This window comes from Salvelinus namaycush, chromosome 26 (assembly GCF_016432855.1).
Source record: "Salvelinus namaycush isolate Seneca chromosome 26, SaNama_1.0, whole genome shotgun sequence".
NCBI classification, from domain to species: Eukaryota; Metazoa; Chordata; class Actinopteri; order Salmoniformes; family Salmonidae; genus Salvelinus; species Salvelinus namaycush.
Genome location: NC_052332.1, coordinates 1,223,902 through 1,242,455, shown reverse-complemented (window position 1 = coordinate 1,242,455; position 18,554 = coordinate 1,223,902). Strand labels below are relative to the sequence as shown.

Below are 18,554 nucleotides of genomic sequence, written 5' to 3'. Positions count from 1 at the left end.
TTCACATATAGCATTTCTCACATTAAGTACATCAAGGACCCCAGCTGAGGCCAGACTATCATTCAGCCATTTTCAGACGAGGCCTTCCCCTGGTCCAACTGAAGAAGCTCAGTCCCATGATGGTGGTGGCTGTAGTTCAACAGTGAGATATGTGGACATAGGATACATTACCTCATGAGCAGAGATGTCGGCTTCCAGAAGCTGGTGTTTCTTCAGCAGGTTGTTGACTGAGGCCAGGTCTTTGCCATAGTCCTCAGACGCAAGAAGGGCCTCGACCTGCAGAGAAAAACAAGAGGAAACAAAAATAATTTAATGAACGGTAGTTCATCGTCTTTGTTTTCAGAGAGCATTTCCCCCAAAATGATTTCTCAGCATCTTTTATTTTTTCAATAGCACAGGTAGGTGAACGAGTTAACGTGTCAAATCCAACTATTTTAAGCACATTTAAAATCTGTTTAACATTAACTAAATGGCTGGAAACAAACTCAAGAGGTGATGTCTTTTTGGGTGTCTGTTCAGCAAATCAAACCTCTCCTTTTCTAATCTTACTGACTATCTGTGCAGGTCTCAGATAAATCCTATTAAACATCAGGGTTTTCAGTACATGATTTCTCATGATAAACCAAATATCAGCATCTTTAACTTCTGAGAATTGTGTGGTGGATGGGAACCTTTCACGAAAGTGATCTAATTTTTACATCTAGATTTTTAAATAATTTTATTGTCATTTGTTTTTACCTCAGATAGCCAGAAGTCAAAGTCCTTGATGCCAGTGTTGAAGTTCTGCTGCTTGTTGGCTTCCTTGAGCTTCTGGCTCTTCTCTGCTGACTTGTTCACCAGGAACTGCCACTGCTCATCCAGGGCACCGAGACGCGACTAAAGAACACATGCACAGGTTTGATACCCTGTTTTGAACTACTGACAAAAACAGTAGATGTTGAACTAGGCAATAATCAGTTCACGTTGCTTGAATGGCATAGAAAGATAATGTATTTAACATTTGTTTGCAATGTGATCCCCGTGTTTTTCTCAAAGGCTTTTGTCCTTGAAGTGGCTTTGTATGTAAAGAACATTTTTATACTTACAATTATAAGGTGTGTGTATAGGACAAGTAAGATGTTTAAAAACTGTGTGGGTACCTGAACTGCGTCCTCACTGCCGGCGCAGGCCCCTCTCTGGATGAGGGCGTTTCCTGTGTCGATGACCCCACGGATGCGGTCTGCGTTGGCGTGCAGCTCCGCCTCAAAGGCCTGGTGCTTCTGGTGCTTACTCTGTGAGCGCAGGCAGGGGAAGGAGGGAAGAGACGGGGGAGAACGAGGGAGTGAGAACCATGGCGTATAGAGAGCCAGTGGGTTGGTGCTGGATGGGTGACATCTTCCCTTGGATTGTGTGAAAACACAATCCGGTAGGCTACTTAGATACGTGTTGGTAAGGGTTGATGTACAATTGAAAAGGCAATTTAGTCATTTAGCAGATGCTCTTCTATAGAATAAGTGCATTCAAATAAAGAGGCAAAGTATACAGTGAATTTGGAAAGTATTCAGACACCTTGACTTTTACCACTGTTACGTTACAGCCTTATTCTACAATGGATTCAAATGTTTTTTCCCCCCCGCTCATCAATCTACACACAACACCCCATAATGACAAAACAAAAATAGCTGACCTTTTTTCATTTAAAAAAATATATATATTTTAAACATTTACATAAGTATTCAGACCCTTTATTCAGTACTTTGATGAAGCACCTTTGGCAGCAATTACAACCTTGAGTCTTCTTGGGTATGACACCACAAGCTTGGCACACCTGTATTTAGGGAGTTTCTCCCATTTTTCTCTGCAGATCCTCTCAAGTTCTGTCAGGTTGGATGGGGAGCGTTACTGCACAGCTATTTTCAGGTCTCTCCAGAGATGTTCGATCGGGTTCAAGTCCGGGCTCTGGCCGGGCCACTCAAGGACATTCAGAGACTTGTCCCGGAGCCAGTCGTGCGTTGTCTTGGATGTGTGCTTAGGGTTGTTGTCCTGTTGGAATGTTAACTTTCGCCCCAGTCTGAGGTCCTGAGCGCTCCGTAGCAGGTTTTCATCAAGGATCTCTCTGTACTTTGTTCCGTTCACCTTTGCCTCGATCCTGACTAGTCTCACAGTCCTTGCGTCTGGCCACTCTACCATAAAGGCCTGATTGGTAGCGTGCTGCAGAAATGGTTGTCCTTCTGGAAGGTTCTCCCATCTCCACAGAGGAACTCTAGAGCTATGTCAGAGTGACCATCGGGTTCTTGGTCACCTCCCTGACCAAGGCCTTTCTCCCCGATCGCTCAGTTTGGCCGGCTCTAGGAAGAGTCTTGGTGGTTCCAAACTTCTTCAATTTAAGAATGATTAAGGCCACTGTGTTCTTGGGGACCTTCGATGCTGCAGAAATGCTTTGGTACGCTTCCCCAGATCTGTGCCTCGACACAATCCTGTCTCAGAGCTCTACGGACAATTACTTTGAATTGGTTTTTGCTCTGACAACTGTGGGACCTTATATAGACAGGTGTGTGCCTTTCCAAATCATGTCCAATCAATTGAATTTACCACAGGTGGACTCAAATCAAGTTGCAGAAACATCAAGGATACATGCACCTGAGTTCAATTTTGAGTCTGTTAGCAGAGGGTCTGAATACAGGGCCTGTTGTATTTTATTTGTAATAAATTTGCAAACATTTCTAAAAACCTATTTCACTTCATCATTATGGGGTATTGTGTGTAGATTGCTGAGGATTATATATATATTTTTTAATTCATTTTATAATAAGGCTGTAAAGTAACAATGTGGAGAAAGTCAAGGGGTCTGAATACTTTCCGACGGCACTGTATATATTAGAATGGCACTTTTTACAAGATGCTTCATAAGTGTCAGTCCTTTTTCACACATGTTTATGTTTGTGACTGGAGAGTGAATATCTCCTATTTGGGGCTATTGATTATGCAGGGCTCGACATTAACGCTTGTCCGCTTGCCTGGGGCAAGTAAAATAAAATGTTGGACTAGCAGATTATAGATTTCAGTTTGAACAAGTATAAAAAAATACAGAAAAAATAAATTAAAAAAGTCACAATATCAAACAATTAGGCTACTCCGATCATAACTGGATGCGATGTTTTGCTCATTGTCCTCCCAATCTCTGCAGATCGCATTGGAGTATAATTATTGTAGGCCTGCATTGACAGGCACGAGCAGTCTTTCAATCAAGCATTCACGAGATATGTTTTTGAGATCAAAGCGAGCTTAGCTGCGTTTGCACATTTGTTGATAATAATAGCTAGTGAGTTATTTGCCCAGTTACAGATAATTTTTGGTCAGCAATGAAAATCATGAAAAAGTAATGGTGTGTGCCAGTGGGCCGTTGCCACAGGAGAGAAAAAGCGCGCTAGAGAGTAAATTGCTCAGCAGGTAAAACAGACTAACTAGATAGCCAGTTCAAAAAACTGTGTGGTTTTGACTGGTTATCTCGTTAGTTAACTATTAGCATGCATTAATGTCATTGTCATGTATGATGTCCTAAAGTAACTTTCCACCAGCAAATGGCCAAAACGCAGTTGATACGTGTATGCAGTTGATGAAACCAATGCTACATTTTCCAGTTGTAAAAAGTCTCTCAAGGACTCAAAATTGGCTATGATTCTCCTCTATTCAATACTGGCCATGTAATTCTGACAAGGTAAAAAAAAAAAAAGTTCAAACACCACCAAACGAGGACAGACAATGTGTCGGACTGACTTCTACAGGACAAGACACACCAAGGTGACAAACAAAATGGAGATGGAACGGATCCACAACGGGGCCGCGACAAAATATGTTTTTGAAGATACCTACCAGATGAGGGTCTTTTAAAAACTAATTCCACACTTTGTTTTTACATAACCGGAGATTGAGAGAGGTAGAGAGCAGACAAACACTTATGCGAGGTGTCGGCGCTATCCTCGATGTCACTGTTTGCGGCTAAAGTGTGGTTTTTGGTTACAACCATGAATGCGGCGAGCTTACAAAAAGGCAAGGCACATCAATCTCTCTCTCTCTCATGTTTAAATACATTTGGCAAGATTTATAGGACAATTTTTTTTTTTTTAAGCAACAATATGTGGAGCAAGTTTGAAGATGACCTAACCGCAGACAAACAAACAAAAAATATAGAAGCCACAACCAGCAACAAAAAGAAGTAACATTTGCTAAAATGGAAACAACTGCAGTCATATACAAACATGTGCATTGATGGCACAAGATGGGGTAAAATGAAGACATGTATGAAACCCATACAACAACAAAAAAAAGCGGGCACTTGCAAGTGCAGATGAACACGTAAAATACGGGATGGCATTCTACACACGTGTCTACAACAGACAAGGCGACAGAAAACCTACTTTGGGTGTTAGTTTAGCAGACACACTACTCAACTTACCAGCAGCTTGGACAACTATAAACAAGACAAAAACAGAGGAGAGATTCAGTCCCATATAGACACACATGGGGGTTGGTTCAGTAGGTACAGGTAAGGGGGCATTGTAGTCATTAACAGGGAGCAACAATACATTTACACAGTATTAAACTGCAGTATTGAAACCACTGACAAGTTAGATGTAATTTAACTTATATTAAAAAAACTCACCCACCCTCCCCCAAAATCGGTTTACCATCTTTTGAAACCAAAATAAAATGCCTTATAGGCCAGGTTGTGGAGGAATTACAGTGGGGTTGCCAACATAAAAAAAAAAATAATTACAGTACAGAATTATGGCAACATACAAATGTTTGAGAAAGATCATTTGAAAAAAAAAAAAATTATTAGAGTAAATGTATTTATTGGTTTTAATTATGAATTCAAGGTTATTCGTTGATGTAAAAATCGACATTTATCAATTTTAAGGTTAAACCGTTAGATTTGGGGTGGGGTCACCAGAAATTCTGAAAAAAGGGTGTTTCAAGTCATTATTTGATCATGACCTTTGATCAAGTCAAAGTATTTCATCTGACAAGAATTTTAAAAAGTTGCCCCTAACCACTGACAGAGGATCAGATATTTGTTATCCTACTAATAGTTATGGGGTAGGGTAAACTGAGCCTAGATCAGTGGTTAGGGGGCTTAGGGGAAGCCCATAGAGATGGTTAGAGGGTGTACGTCCCATGCTGAATGCCCTCCATGGCGCTACCGATTGCTATCTGTCTTTTGTGGCAAGTGTGCCCACAATCCATATCTATGGTTCAGCCTTGAAACTCCAAGGATAGAGCCTGTCATTGTGATATTCTTAGCCAATCCTGTACCTGGATGTTGGTGGGGTCCTTGTAGGACTCGTCGGTGGCCGTCTGCAGCTTCTCGCTGATCCAGGCCTCAATCTCATCCACGTCACGGCTGAACTGCTGCAGGGTCTGGGACTCGCCCAGCTTGGAACGCTTGTCAATCATCTGGGCCTTCAGACGGCGCCACCTACAGACCGGGAGGACAAACGCAGGCAGGCACAGTTACACTAGGGCAGGCAGTTACACTATGGCAATTCCATGGTAACGGAATTACGCTGAGACTTTAAAAAGTATGCCAAACAAAAACAATTGTTTTCAAAGTTTAACAAACCATATATTTTAAAGTCTCAGTGGCCAACTCCATGGTAACGGAATAACGCTAACAGATACGCACATGCAAAGTTGCACAGATGGTCATCTAAAGAGAAAGCTAGAGTGACCTGTCCAGGACTTCGTTGCGACGTTTGAAGATCTCAGGCTTGGCGTAGTGGTCAGCGCCGACCAGCTGGTCAGCAAAGGACTGCAGGGCAGCGATCTTCTCCTCCTGCACATTGATGGCCTTGTCAAAGTCCTCGTGTTTCTTGATGAGGGCCTCCACGCTGTCCAGGGAGTCGCCCTTGTCGTCGCTGGCCAGGAAGGCCTCGCGCGCTGCCATCCAGTTCTCAGCCTGCTCACAGTCACGGTTGAACAGCTGAGGGAGGAGAGGAGAGATTACTCACTAGGATAAGTTGTATACTGGCTAGGCTAGTAATTGACGTCGTCTCGAGGTTGTGTGTAGTATAATTATTACACTTTTATTCCATGGGTTGGCAGCACACAAACTAGATTAGGCCTAGTTCATCAAAGGCACACTGTCAAGTCTGGAGCAAAGGAACCTAAACTAACGTAGACACACCAACATGTCCTTAAGTTTAAATAACCAAAAGCCACTGAGACGAGGTGTTTGTTTTTGCAAGGCTTAAGGAATGATCTGCCACCCTTTCGTGCCCCAGAAGGTAAGCAAACAGGGGGGTTTCTAAGACTGCATCGTTTAAAAAATATATTTTTATTGAGGTTTTATGCTGTGTAATTTCATTTACTTAAATTAAGTTATAGTTCAATTACGGTCAAACATTGCCGATTTGCGAGCTTGGTGTGTGTGCTGTGTCCCTGTATGGAGCCAAGCACCATTTCATAGCTTGTTCTACAGTGTTAATGATTGAATGAATGTGTCTGTCTGTGTCTGTGTGCGCGCATGTTTGTCTCCAACCTGGAGCTCCAGGCACTGGTCGAGCATCATGCGTCTCTGGACCCAGGCCTTCTCCAGGTCGGCCCTCTCGTGGTCCAGGGCCTCCAGCTTCTGCTGGATCTCCGGACTGGCGTAGTGGCCACGTGCCAACAGCTGCTGGCCAAACTGCTCAAAGGCCTGGAAGGTGCCCGCACGGGCGTCGATCTCAGTACGGTGCTCCTGGAAAGAGGGAGAGAGGATGGTAAGATTACAGGTGTATATTGGATGGACTAGATGTTTGTGTGTGTCCATATGTGGAATCGGGTTCACCTGGTGTGTCCACAAGATACAGGGGATGGATGGTACAAGTGCTTGTGTGTGCATCTATGTGTGCTCATATACCAGTACCTGGTGTCTCTCCAGCAGGGCCTCAGCCCCGGTCACATCTTTGGCCAGTTCCTCTGAGGAGACCAAGCTTCGGATGCCGTTAATCCAGGACATCAGGTCCCTGAAGTCGGAGAGGAAGCGCTGCAGGTCGTGGGAGTTGCCCAGCTTGTCCTTGCGCTGGTCGGCACGCGCCACTAGGCTGCTCCAGGCCGTGTTGAGCTCTGTGCACTTCTCCTGGATGTCGTCCACAGCCTCCGGGTGGGACTGGATCAGACGCTCCGCCGTCTCCCCCAGAGACTTCACCTGGAACAGGAAGGCAAAGATCCGCTAAGGGTTATTACATTCTTCAACCTTTTTTCAGTCCCTGTGTGTTTGGATGGTCCTGCTCTTACTGAGACGCAGTATCTTCTTGAAGAAGGACGATCGACACAGTAGATAAATGCATGCACGTGTGTTTCTGCTCACCTCATCTTCAAGACTTTGATCAATACTGACCATCCGCTGATCTAAATGGCAACTGAAAGTGTGTGTGTGTGTGTGTGTGTGTGTGTTTCCGCTCACCTTGTCTCCCAAGGCGGCCAGGTCTCTCTCAAAGCCCTCATGTTTGCGCTGCAGAGCCTGAACGCTAGCTAGGTCGTGGCCGTAGTTTTCTGTGTTCAGGGCCTGGTTCTTCTCCTCGATCCACTCCTTGGTCTCATCCGCATCCCTGAGGAAAACAAGCAGCCATTTCGTTTTTCATTTCACACCAGCCATTTTGTTCAGTGTGTTAAAATATTAATGTCCACCAACTTTCTCTTTGAGGTGTTCTTGGTCTTCATCAGGAACCTACATGGGCTAATACATGTGTCACCTTAAACACAGATGTGTGTGTGCAGACTTTAATGTGCAGGTTTTTTCTGCATCTGTTTGAACATAGTGTGTATGTGCACTTCATATGCCTTCTGTGGATGTGTGTTGTGTGTACCTGTGGAACCTCTGCACCTCATGGGCACTCCCCAGCATGTTGCTTCTCTCCTCAGCCAGCTGCTGCAGGGACCTCCAGCGGTTGTTCAGCTCCTACAAACACACCACCGTTATCACCCAATCACAGAGCTAGACAGAGCTTCTCCGGGATACAATTAACTCCCATGAGGCCTTTGCCAAGGTTTCTTGAACCCAGTGCTCCAATTTAGCCGATTTAAATTAAAAATGTTTTAATGAATTGATAAATGACTTATTTTCAGGATATTATTTGATATATAGACTCTTGGTTGCATATCCTTCCAGGTTGGGATAAATTCCATTTCAACTCAATGAATCAAAACAAATTCATCTAATAAATTAACTCTTCTCTGAATTGACTGAGTTACAATGGAGTCCAGTGGAATGGAGCCCAATCCTGGTAATCTTGAGCAATGAGGGTCTTAAACTGATATCAGTTGTGAATATAAATTGTGAATCAGTAAAGTGCTCATTGATTCAGGTTGTGCTCCATGTGTGTTTGACAGACAGACTGGTGTAAAAGGAGGCGGTTGGATAAAAGGGGTTGGTAATGAGGAACATGGAAAGTCAGACTGGGAGATGGATGAATGTCAATGACGATACACAGGATGGAGAAACAATGGAGAAAGAAATGGCAAAACGCTAGGGTAACAAAATATGGTGTTGAGGCATATTTCAATGCCTTTTGTACCAGCCATCCTTAATTTCGAAAACAAATAATGGTTAAAGGAGAGCGGGATGAGACAAATGAAAATAGGAATGAGGGACAAGGCCATCCAATGACATCGGCGACATGATGAGAACAAAAATAAAACGTAAGGACTGTAGACAGAGAGTCCAGACCGATGATGGACAAGACAATGGAACCACAGGATGACCACGTTGATGAAAGGGTTAGTCTCCAGAACGAACACGATGCAGGTATGAGACAAGCCAGGAGGACATAAATGCGAGGGAGGAGGAGGGCGGGATTTGGGGGGGCTAGTCTTTAAAAAGCTTACCTTGATAGTATTAAAGTTAGCTGTCGTTTGAACAGCCACGCGTACATTCTACAATCAAAGGTGAAAAAAGAGCAGAAAGGGAGGACAGGAAAAGGGAGGAGGAAGGGAGGGGGATTGGGACAAAAACACCACACCAGTCAAGAGAGGAACTATATTAGCACAGCAGGGGGTAAAGACAGACCATGTCTTTACACTGTTGCCCAAAAGACATCAACATGGCGATAGAAGACCAGCAGGCCAAAAACCACCAAAAGGACCACCATCACCGTACATGCAGTGGAGACGGAAACTTAAGCGCTGACTAAGTTACTACAGCTCAAGGCAAAAGTTAATAATTGGGTTTATGTGTAGGCTGCGTCAACAAAGATGCATATAATACCGTCTTCTAGCTAAATCCATCTATGGGTGTGTCAACATGTGTCTGATATGTGTTTTCACCTGTTTTAGCAGTAATGAGAAAGGTCAAAATTACCTTTAACATTTTTGTTTACCCAATGAAACTAATACCTTATAAACAAGTAGCTAGAGTAAACAAGTAAACAGGTTCACTAGAGTAGCTAGTGAACAGTAGGGTACTTAGAATATATTGAATGGTAAGTGCCAGGTCTTCCATTCATTTGTTTATCTCTTGTTTGTTAACAAGTACGTCTTACATTAACTGATGTAAGGTCCTATGAACAAGGCTGAACTAGTGTACATGAATCCAAGATTCAAATTCATTCAAATATTTTTGACAGTGTCAAAACCCCAATGCAGTTCAATCATGCTCAGGTTCAAATGACGACAAGTCCAGATTGACAGGCTACATGCTGTCCAATCTTATATGGAGGAAGAAAGAAAAAAAAAAGACATGGTCAGACTAAAAGGATATAGTTTGGGAGACAAAATGCTTTGTTTGGATATCCATGAGACTATGTTGATTGGTCAAGACTTTCTTACCTTCCATGGTGAAGCATTTTTGGAGTCGGTATCATCCTGTTGGAACAAAGAGGGGAATTTGGGTTACATACGTGACAGAAATAAACATTCTAGATACATTATACTGTTAATGAAATCAAAATGTATTGAAACTCAGGAGTCGTCTTTACCTTGCCAGGAATGGAACCCACCATTACTTGTTCCTGGAGAAAAAAGAAAAGTAAAGTTGTGCTAAAAATGTTTTACACTGGTATCCCTGGAAAGTGAATACCTTTGCTATATTTCAAACAATGTAAAATACTTTCACACAAATACTCACGCAATAACAATTGCTTCATAGGCTTTCATCTTTGACAAATGAAATATCTCTGCATTAGCGGGCTACATTACCTGAGCTTGGACCATGTGTGCCTCCTCTGCCATTAGGCCCTCAGACTCCAGCTCAGATGCCACCTTGTTGATGTCCCTCAGACGAGACTCGTTGGCCTTCAGGTCCTGGTGGACACGCAAGGAGAAGAAAGACCGTCACTACACAACTCACACACCACCAAGGTTCACCAAGGTACTGGTCGAGATGGGTATGGTATAAACTAAGAAGGACTGCAGTGCACGTCACATTCCCATGTGTTCTAGTATGCACACGTTATTAATGGCTCTGCAACCGGAATATGGAAGCTAATTGGAGTCAAATCAAATTTTATTTGTCACGTGCGCCAAATACAACAGGTGTACAGTGAAATGCTTACTGGCAAGCCCTTAACACTTATTTTTCTTAAAACTGCATTGTTGGTTAAGAAAGTATTTACTCAAATAAACAAAAACAAATAATTAAAGAGCTACAATAAAATAACAATAGCGAGGCTCAATACAGGGGGTACCGGTACAGAGTCAATGTGCGGGTGCACAGGCTAGTCGAGGTAATTTCGGTAATATGTACACTACCGTTCAAAAGTTCGGGGTCACTTAGAATGTCCTTGTTTTTGAAAGAAAAGCAACATTTTTGTCCATTAAAATAACATCAAATTGATCAGAAATACAGTGTAGACATTGTTAATGTTGTAAATGACTATTGTAGCTGGAAACAGCTAATCCAAGTTTATCATTTTAAAAAGGCTAATTGATCATAAGAGAACTCTTTTGCAATTATGTTAGCACAGCTGAAAGTCGAGGAAGGCCAGTTTATTTGAGTATCTGGGGCATCAGCATTTGTGGGTTCGATTACAGGCTCAAAATGGCCCAGAAACAAAGAACTTTCTTCTGAAACTCGTCAGTCTATTATTGTTCTGAGAAATGAAGGCTATTCCATGCGAGAAATTTCCAAGAAACTGAATATCTCGTACAGCGCTGTGTACTACTCCCTTCACAGAACAGCGCAAACTGGCTCTAACCAGAATAGAAAAGGTGGGAGGCCTCGGTGTACAACTGAGCAAGAGGACAAGTGCATTAGTGTCTAGTTTGAGAAAGAGATGCCTCACAAATTCTCAACTGGCAGCTTCATTAAATAGTACTCGCAAAACACCAGTCTCAACATCAACAGTGAACAGGCTCAGGGAAGATTGACCCCAAACTTGTGAAAGGTAGTGTACATGTAGGTAAAGTGACTATGCATAGATAATAAACACAGAGTAGCAGCAGCATAATGCAAATAGTCTGAGAAGCCATTTGATTAGCTGTTCAGGAGTCTTATGGCTTGGGAGTAGAAGCTGTTTAGAAGAATCTTGGACCTAGACTTGGCGTTCCGGTACCACTTGCTGTGCGGTAGCAGAGAGAACAGTCTGACTAGGGTGGCTGGAGTCTGACAATTTTGGTACCCCCCTCTTGCATCACCTGGTTTAGAAGTCTTGGATGGCAGGAAGTTTGGCCCCAGTGATGTACTGGGCCATACGCACTACCCTCTGTAGTAGCTTGCGGTCGTAGGTCGAGCAGTTGTCATACCAGGCAGTGATGCGACCAGTCAGGATGCTCGATGGTGCAGCTGTATAACTTTTTGAGGCTCTCAGGACCCATGCCAAATCTTTTCAGTCTCCTGAGGGGGAATAGGCGTAGTCATGCCCTCTTCAAGATTGTCTTGGTGTGTTTGGACCATGATAGTTTGTTGGTGATGTGGACACCAAGGAACTTGATGCTCTCAACCTGCTCCACTACAATCCCGTCAATGAGAATGGGGGCGTGTTCAGTCCTCCTTTTCCTGTAGTACACGATCATCTTTGTCTTGATCACATTGAGGGGGAGGTTGTTATACTGGCACCACAGTGCCAGATCTCTGACCTCCTCCCTATAGGCTGTCTCATCGTTGTTGGTGATCAGGCCTACCACTGTTGTGTCGTCAGAAACTTGGTGTTGAAGTCGTACTTGGCCATGGGTGAACGGAGTACAGGAGGAGACTGAGCACGCACCACCGAGGGGCCCCCGTGTTGAGAAACAGCGTGACAGATGTGTTGTTGCCTACCCTTACCACCTGGGGGCGGCCCGTCAGGAAGTCCAGGAACCAGTTGCAGAGGGAGGTGTTTAGTCCCAGGGTCCTTAGCTTAGTGATGAGCTTTGAGGGAACTATGGTGTTGAACGCTGAGCTGTAGTCAACAAATAGCATTCTCACATAGGTGTTCCTTTTGACAAGGTGGGAAAGGGAAGTTGAGTGCAAAAGGGATAATGGTGTTGAAGTGAGCCATGACCAGCCTTTCAAAGCACTTCATGGCTACAGATGTGAGTGCTACGGGTCAGTAGTCATTTAGGCAGGTTACCTTGATGTTCTTGGGCACGGAGACTATGGTGGTTTGAAACATGTTGGTATTACAGACTCGGTCAGGGACAGGTTGAAAATGTCAATGAAGACACTTGATCAGCGCATGCTCGGAGTACACGTCCTGGTAATCCGTCTGGCCCTGCGGCCTTTTGAATGTTGATCTGTATAATATTAGACTTCGTGCACCAGCTGTTATTTACAAATAGACACAAACCGCCACCCCTTGTCTTACCAGAGGCAGCTGTTCTATCTTGCCGATGCACGGAAAACTCAGCCAGCTGTATGTTATCCATGTCGTCGTTCAGCCACGACTCGGTGAAACGTAAGATATTATAGTTTAATGTCCCGTTGGTTGGGTAGTCTTGATCGGAGTGCATCCATTTTAATATCCAATGGTTGCACGTTGGCTAATAGGACTGATGGTAGAAACGGATTACCGACTCGCCATCGGATCCTTACAAAGCACCCCGACCAACATCCCCGATATCTCTCTTATTCATGTCAATTATGGGGATGTGGGCCTTGTCCAGTGTCTGAAGTTAATTTTTCGCGTCCGACTCGTTAAAGAAAAATCTTCTTCCAGATCGAGGTGAGTAATCACGGTACTGATATCCAGAAGCTCTTTTCGGTCATAAGAGACAGTGGCAGAAACAGTATGTACAAAATAAGTTACAAATAATGTGAAAAAACACCAATAGCACAATTGGTTAGGAGCCCATAAAAAGTCAGCCATCTCCTCCGGCGGCATTCAGCTCCCATACATAACATTTTAGTTTTTATGATTGACCGGCACAAATACTCACAGATCAGCAGTCTAACGGTTGCTAGGAACTACCAGGCATGGATGGGATTCTTATGCGAAAATACCTCATACTGTCTAAAATATAGTACAGTGCGTTCAGAAAGTATTCAGACACCTTGAATTTTTCCAAATTTGTTACGTTACAGCCTTATTCTGTTGGGATGTTTTTCAGTGGCAGGGACTAGGAGACTAGTCAGGATCGATGCAAAGATGAACGGAGTAAAGTACAGAGAGATCCTTGATTAAAACCTGCTCCAGAGCGCTCAGGACATCAGACTGGGGGCGAAGGTTCACCTTCCAACAGGACAACAACCCTAAGCACACATCCAAGACAACGCAGGAATGGCTTCGGGACAAGTCTCTGAATGTCCTTGAGTGGCCCAGCCAGAGCCCGGACTTGAACCCGATTGAACATCTCTGGAGAGACCTGAAAATAGCTGTGCAGCGATGATCTCCATCCAACCTGAGCTTGAGATTATCTGAAGAGAAGAATGGGAGAAACTCCCCAAATACAGGTGTGCCAAGCTTGTAGCGTAATACCCAAGACTCAAGGCTGTAAAAGCTTCCAAAGGTGCTTCAAAGTACTTAGTAAAGGGTCTGAATATTTATGTAAATGTCGTATCAGTTTTCAAAATTTGCAATACATTGGCAAAAAAAAAAGTTTTGCTTTGTCATTATGGGGTATTATGTGTCGATTGATAAGGGAAAAAAACGATTTAAATACATTTAAGACTAAGGCTGTAACATAACAAAATATGGAAAAAGCCTAGGTGTCTAAATACTTTCCAAATGCACTGTATATCCTACAACCACTAACTTGTCTCTTACAAGTGGAGTGCACTTTAAACAGAGTTCAACTAACAGGCTTTTTGGTTCACTAAAGCCTAGGGCTAGGAATTGCCAGGGTCCCCACAATAGGATATTATCACAATACTTAGTTGAAGTCGTAAGTTTACATACACCTTAGCCAAATACATTTAAACTCAGTTTCACAATTCCTAAAATTTAATCAGAGTAAAAATTCCCTGTCTTAGGTCAGTTAGGATCACCACTTTATTTAAAGAGAATGTGAAATGTCAGAATAATAGTTGAGAATGATTTATTTCAGCTTTTATTTCTTTCATCACATTCCCAGTGGGTCAGAAGTTTACATACACTCAGAAGTTGGTAGCATTGCCTTTAAATTGTTTAACTTGGGTCAAATATTTTTGGGTAGCCTTCCACAAGCTTCCCACAATAACCTGGGTGAATTTTGGCCCATTCCTCCTGACAGCTGGTGTAACTGAGTCAGGTTTTTAGGCCTCCTTGCTCGCACACGCTTATTCAGTTCTGCCCACAAATTTTCTATGGGATTGAGGTCAGGGTTTTATGATGGCCACTCCAATACCATGACTTTGTTGTCCTGAAGCCATTTTGCCACAACTTTGTAAGTATGCTTGGGGTCATTGTCCATTTGGAAGACCCATTTGCCACCAAGCTTTAACTTCCTGACTGATGTCTCGAGTTGTTGCTTCAATATATCCACATAATTTTCCCTCCTCATGATGCCATCTATTTTTTTAAGCGCACCAGTCCTTCCTGCAGCAAAGCAGGAGAGATGGTGAGATGGTATTCTTCGGCTTGCAAGCATCCCCCCTTTTCCTCCAAACATAACGATGGTCATTATGGCCAAACAGTTCTATTTTTGTTTCATCAGACCAGAGGACATTTCTCCAAAAAGTACAATCTTTGTCCCCATGTGCAGTTGCAAACCGTAGTCTGGCTTTTTTATGGCGGTTTTGGAGCAGTGGCTTCTTCCTTGCTGAGCAGCCTTTCAGGTTATGTCGATATAGAGGTGTTGCAATTTTTTATTTTTTATTATATTTTTGTCTTTTGAGCTTCTAGTCATGAAATTTATGCAGCCTACTCAATACCTTTTTATAGCTAATGTTTAAAAGGCCTCCTGGGCCATATACAGCATTCCTCACTGAGTTCCCTGAATTCCTATCGGACCTTGTAGTCATAGCAGATAATATTCTATTTTTTGGTGACTTTAATATTCACATGGAAAAGTCCACAGACCCACTCCAAAAGGCTTTCGGAGCCATCATCGACTGTGTGGGTTTTGACCAACATGTCTCCGGACATACTCACTACCACAGTCAGTCATACTCTGGACCTAGTTTTGTCCCATGGAATAAATGTTGTGGATCTTCATGTTTTTCCTCATAATCCTGAACTATTGTACCACAATTTTATTACGTTTGCAATCGCAGCAAATAATCTGCTCAGACCCCAACCAAGGATCATCAAAAGTCGTGCTATAAATTCTCAGACAACCCAAAGGTTCCTTGATGCCCTTCCAGACTACCTCTACCTACCCAAGGACGTCAGAGGACAAAAATCAGTTAACCACCTAACTGAGGAACTCAATTTAATCTTTCGCAATACCCTAGATGCAGTCGCACCCCTAAAAACATTTGTCATAACTAGCTCCCTGGTATAGAGAAAATACCCGAGCTCTGAAGCAAGCTTCCAGAAAATTGGAACGGAAATGGCGCCACACCAAACTGGAAGTCTTCCGACTAGCTTGGAAAGACAGTACCGAGCAGTATCAAAGAGCCCTCACTGCTGCTCAATCATCCTATTTTTCCAACTTAATTGAGGAAAATAAGAACAATCCAAAATGTATTTTTGATACTGTCGCAAAGTTAACTAAAAAGCAGCATTCCTCAAGAGAGGATGGCTTTCACTTCAGCAGTGATAAATTCATGAACTTCTTTGAGGAAAAGACCATGATCATTTGAAAGCAAATTACGGACTCCTATTTAAATCTGCGTATTCCTCCAAAGCTCAGTTGTCCTGAGTCTGCACAACTCTGCCAGGACCTAGGGAGACACTCAAGTGTTTTAGTACTATATCTCTTGACACAATGATGAAAATAATCATGACCTCTAAACCTTCAAGCTGCATACTGGACCCTAATCCAACTAAACTACTGAAAGAGCTGCTTCCTGTGCTTGACCCTCCTATGTTGAACATAATAAAACTGCTCTCTATCCACCAAATGTGTACCAAACTCACTAAAAGTGGCAGTAATAAAGCCTCTCTTGAATAAGCCAAACCTTGACCCAGAAAATATTTAAAAAACTATCAGCCTATATCGAATCTCCCATTCCTCTCAAAAAAAAATGAAAAAGCTGCAGCAACTCACTGCCTTCCTGAAGACAAACAATGTATACGAAATGCTTCAGTCTGGTTTTAGACCCCATCATAGCACTGAGACTGCACTTGTGAAGGTGGTAAATTACCTTTTAATGGCGTCAGACCGAGGCTGTGCATCTGTCCTCGTGCTCCTAGACGTTAGTGCTGCTTTTGATACCATCGATCACCACATTCTTTTGCAGAGATTGGAAACCCAAATTGGTCTACACGGACAAGTTCTGGCCTGGTTTAGATCTTATCTGTCGGAAAGATATCAGTTTGTCTCTGTGGATGGTTTGTCCTCTGACAAATCAACTGTACATTTCGGTGTTCCTCAAGGTTCCGTTTTAGGACCACTATTGTTTTCACTATATACATTTTACCTCTTGGGGATGTAATTCGAAAACAATGTTAACTTTCACTGCTATGCGGATGACACACAGCTGTGCATTTCAATGAAACATGGTGAAGCACAAAATTGCCCTCGCTGGAATGGAAGCATGTTTTTCAAACATAAGGAGGTGGATGGCTGCAAACGTTCTACTTTTAAACTCAGACAAAACAGAGATGCTTGTTGGGCTTGCTCCTAACCATCTTTCCGATGTGGTCCTGCCGTACATACCTACACGTACGCTACGGTCACAAGACGCAGGCCTCCTAATTGTCCCTAGAATTTCAAAGCAAAAAGTTGGAGGCAGGGCTTTCTCCTATAGAGCTCCATTTTTATGGAATGGTCTGCCTACCCATGTGAGAGACGCAGACTCGGTCTCAACAAAGTCTTTATTGAAGACTCACAGGTCCTATGATTGAGTGTAGTCTGTCCCAGGAGTGTGAAGGTGAACGGAAAGGCACTGGAGCAACGAACCGCCCTTGCTGTCTCTGCCTGGCCGGTTCCCCTCTCTCCACTGGGATTCTCTGCCTCTAACCCTATTACAGGGGCTGAGTCACTGGCTTAATGGTGCTCTTCCATGCCGTCCCTAGGAGGGGTGCGTCACTTGAGTGGGTTGAGTCACTGACGTGGTCTTCTTGTCTGGGTTGGCGCCCCCCCATGAGTTATGCCGTGGTGGAGATCTTTGTGGGCTATACTTGGCCTTGTCTCAGGATGGTAAGTTGGTGGTTGAAGATATCCCTCTAGTGATGTGGGGGCTGTGCTTTGGCAAAGTGGGTGGGGTTATATCCTGCCTGTTTGGCCCTGTCAAGGGGGTATCATCGGATGGGGCCACAGTGTCTCCTGACCCCTCCTGTCTCAGCCTCCAGTATTTATGCTGCAGTAGTTTATGTGTCGGGGGGCTAGGGGTCAGTCTGTTATATCTGGAGTATTTCTCCTGTCTTATCCGGTGTCCTGTGTGAATTTAAGTATGCTCTCTCTAATTCTCTCTTTCTCTCTCTCTGAGGACCTGAGCCCTAGGACCATGCCTCAGGACTACTTGGCATGATGACTTCTTGCTGTCCCCAGCCCACCTGGCCGTGCTGCTGCTCCAGTTTCAACTGTTCTGCTTGCGGCTATGGAACCCTGAACTGTTCACCGGACGTGCTACCTGTCCCAGACCTGCTGTTTTCAACTCTCTAGAGACAGCAGGAGCGGTAGAGATACTCTCAATGATCGGCTATGAAAATCCATCTGACATTTACTCTTGAGGTGCTGACCTGTTGCACCCTCAACAACTACTGTGGTTATTATTATTTGACCATGCTGGTCATCTATGAACATTTGAATATCTTGGCCATGTTCTGTTATAATCTCCACAAAGCACAGCCAGAAGGGTTGTGGTTCCTATGTTTCTTCCTAGGTTCTGGCCTTTCTAGGGAGTTTTTCCTAGCCACCGTGCTTCTACACCTGCGTTTGGGGTTTTAGGCTGGGTTTCTGTACAGCACTTTGAGATATCAGCTGATCTAAGGGCTATATAAATACATTTGATTTGATATAGGACTCGTTTTACTGTGGATATAGATACTTTTGTACCCGTTTCCTCCAGCATCTTCACGAGGGCATTTGCTGTTGTTCTGGGATTGATTGCACTTTTCACACCAAAGTACGTTAATCTCTAGGAGACAGAACGT

At 43.5% G+C, this 18,554-nt stretch overlaps 1 protein-coding gene across 4 annotated transcripts in view; it reads right to left on the bottom strand.

Annotated features, from left to right (window-relative positions):
- Window positions 1-18,554, bottom strand: part of LOC120020896 (spectrin alpha chain, non-erythrocytic 1-like) — a 64,610-nt gene that overhangs the window by 8,610 nt on the left and 37,446 nt on the right. For 2 of the 4 annotated variants that reach the window (XM_038964520.1, XM_038964516.1), the window contains exons 20-33: window positions 10,156-10,260; window positions 9,936-9,968; window positions 9,787-9,822; window positions 8,848-8,895; window positions 7,830-7,921; window positions 7,427-7,571; window positions 6,887-7,168; window positions 6,521-6,718; window positions 5,712-5,962; window positions 5,296-5,458; window positions 4,436-4,450; window positions 1,140-1,271; window positions 739-876; window positions 172-276 (exon numbers count right to left, since the gene is read on the bottom strand). In XM_038964520.1, coding sequence (XP_038820448.1) covers window positions 172-276; window positions 739-876; window positions 1,140-1,271; window positions 4,436-4,450; window positions 5,296-5,458; window positions 5,712-5,962; window positions 6,521-6,718; window positions 6,887-7,168; window positions 7,427-7,571; window positions 7,830-7,921; window positions 8,848-8,895; window positions 9,787-9,822; window positions 9,936-9,968; window positions 10,156-10,260 — 1,743 coding nt within the window. The remainder of the gene's footprint in view (window positions 1-171; window positions 277-738; window positions 877-1,139; window positions 1,272-4,435; window positions 4,451-5,295; window positions 5,459-5,711; window positions 5,963-6,520; window positions 6,719-6,886; window positions 7,169-7,426; window positions 7,572-7,829; window positions 7,922-8,847; window positions 8,896-9,786; window positions 9,823-9,935; window positions 9,969-10,155; window positions 10,261-18,554) is intronic. The other 2 variants (XM_038964518.1, XM_038964519.1) reach the window with 2 other exon arrangements.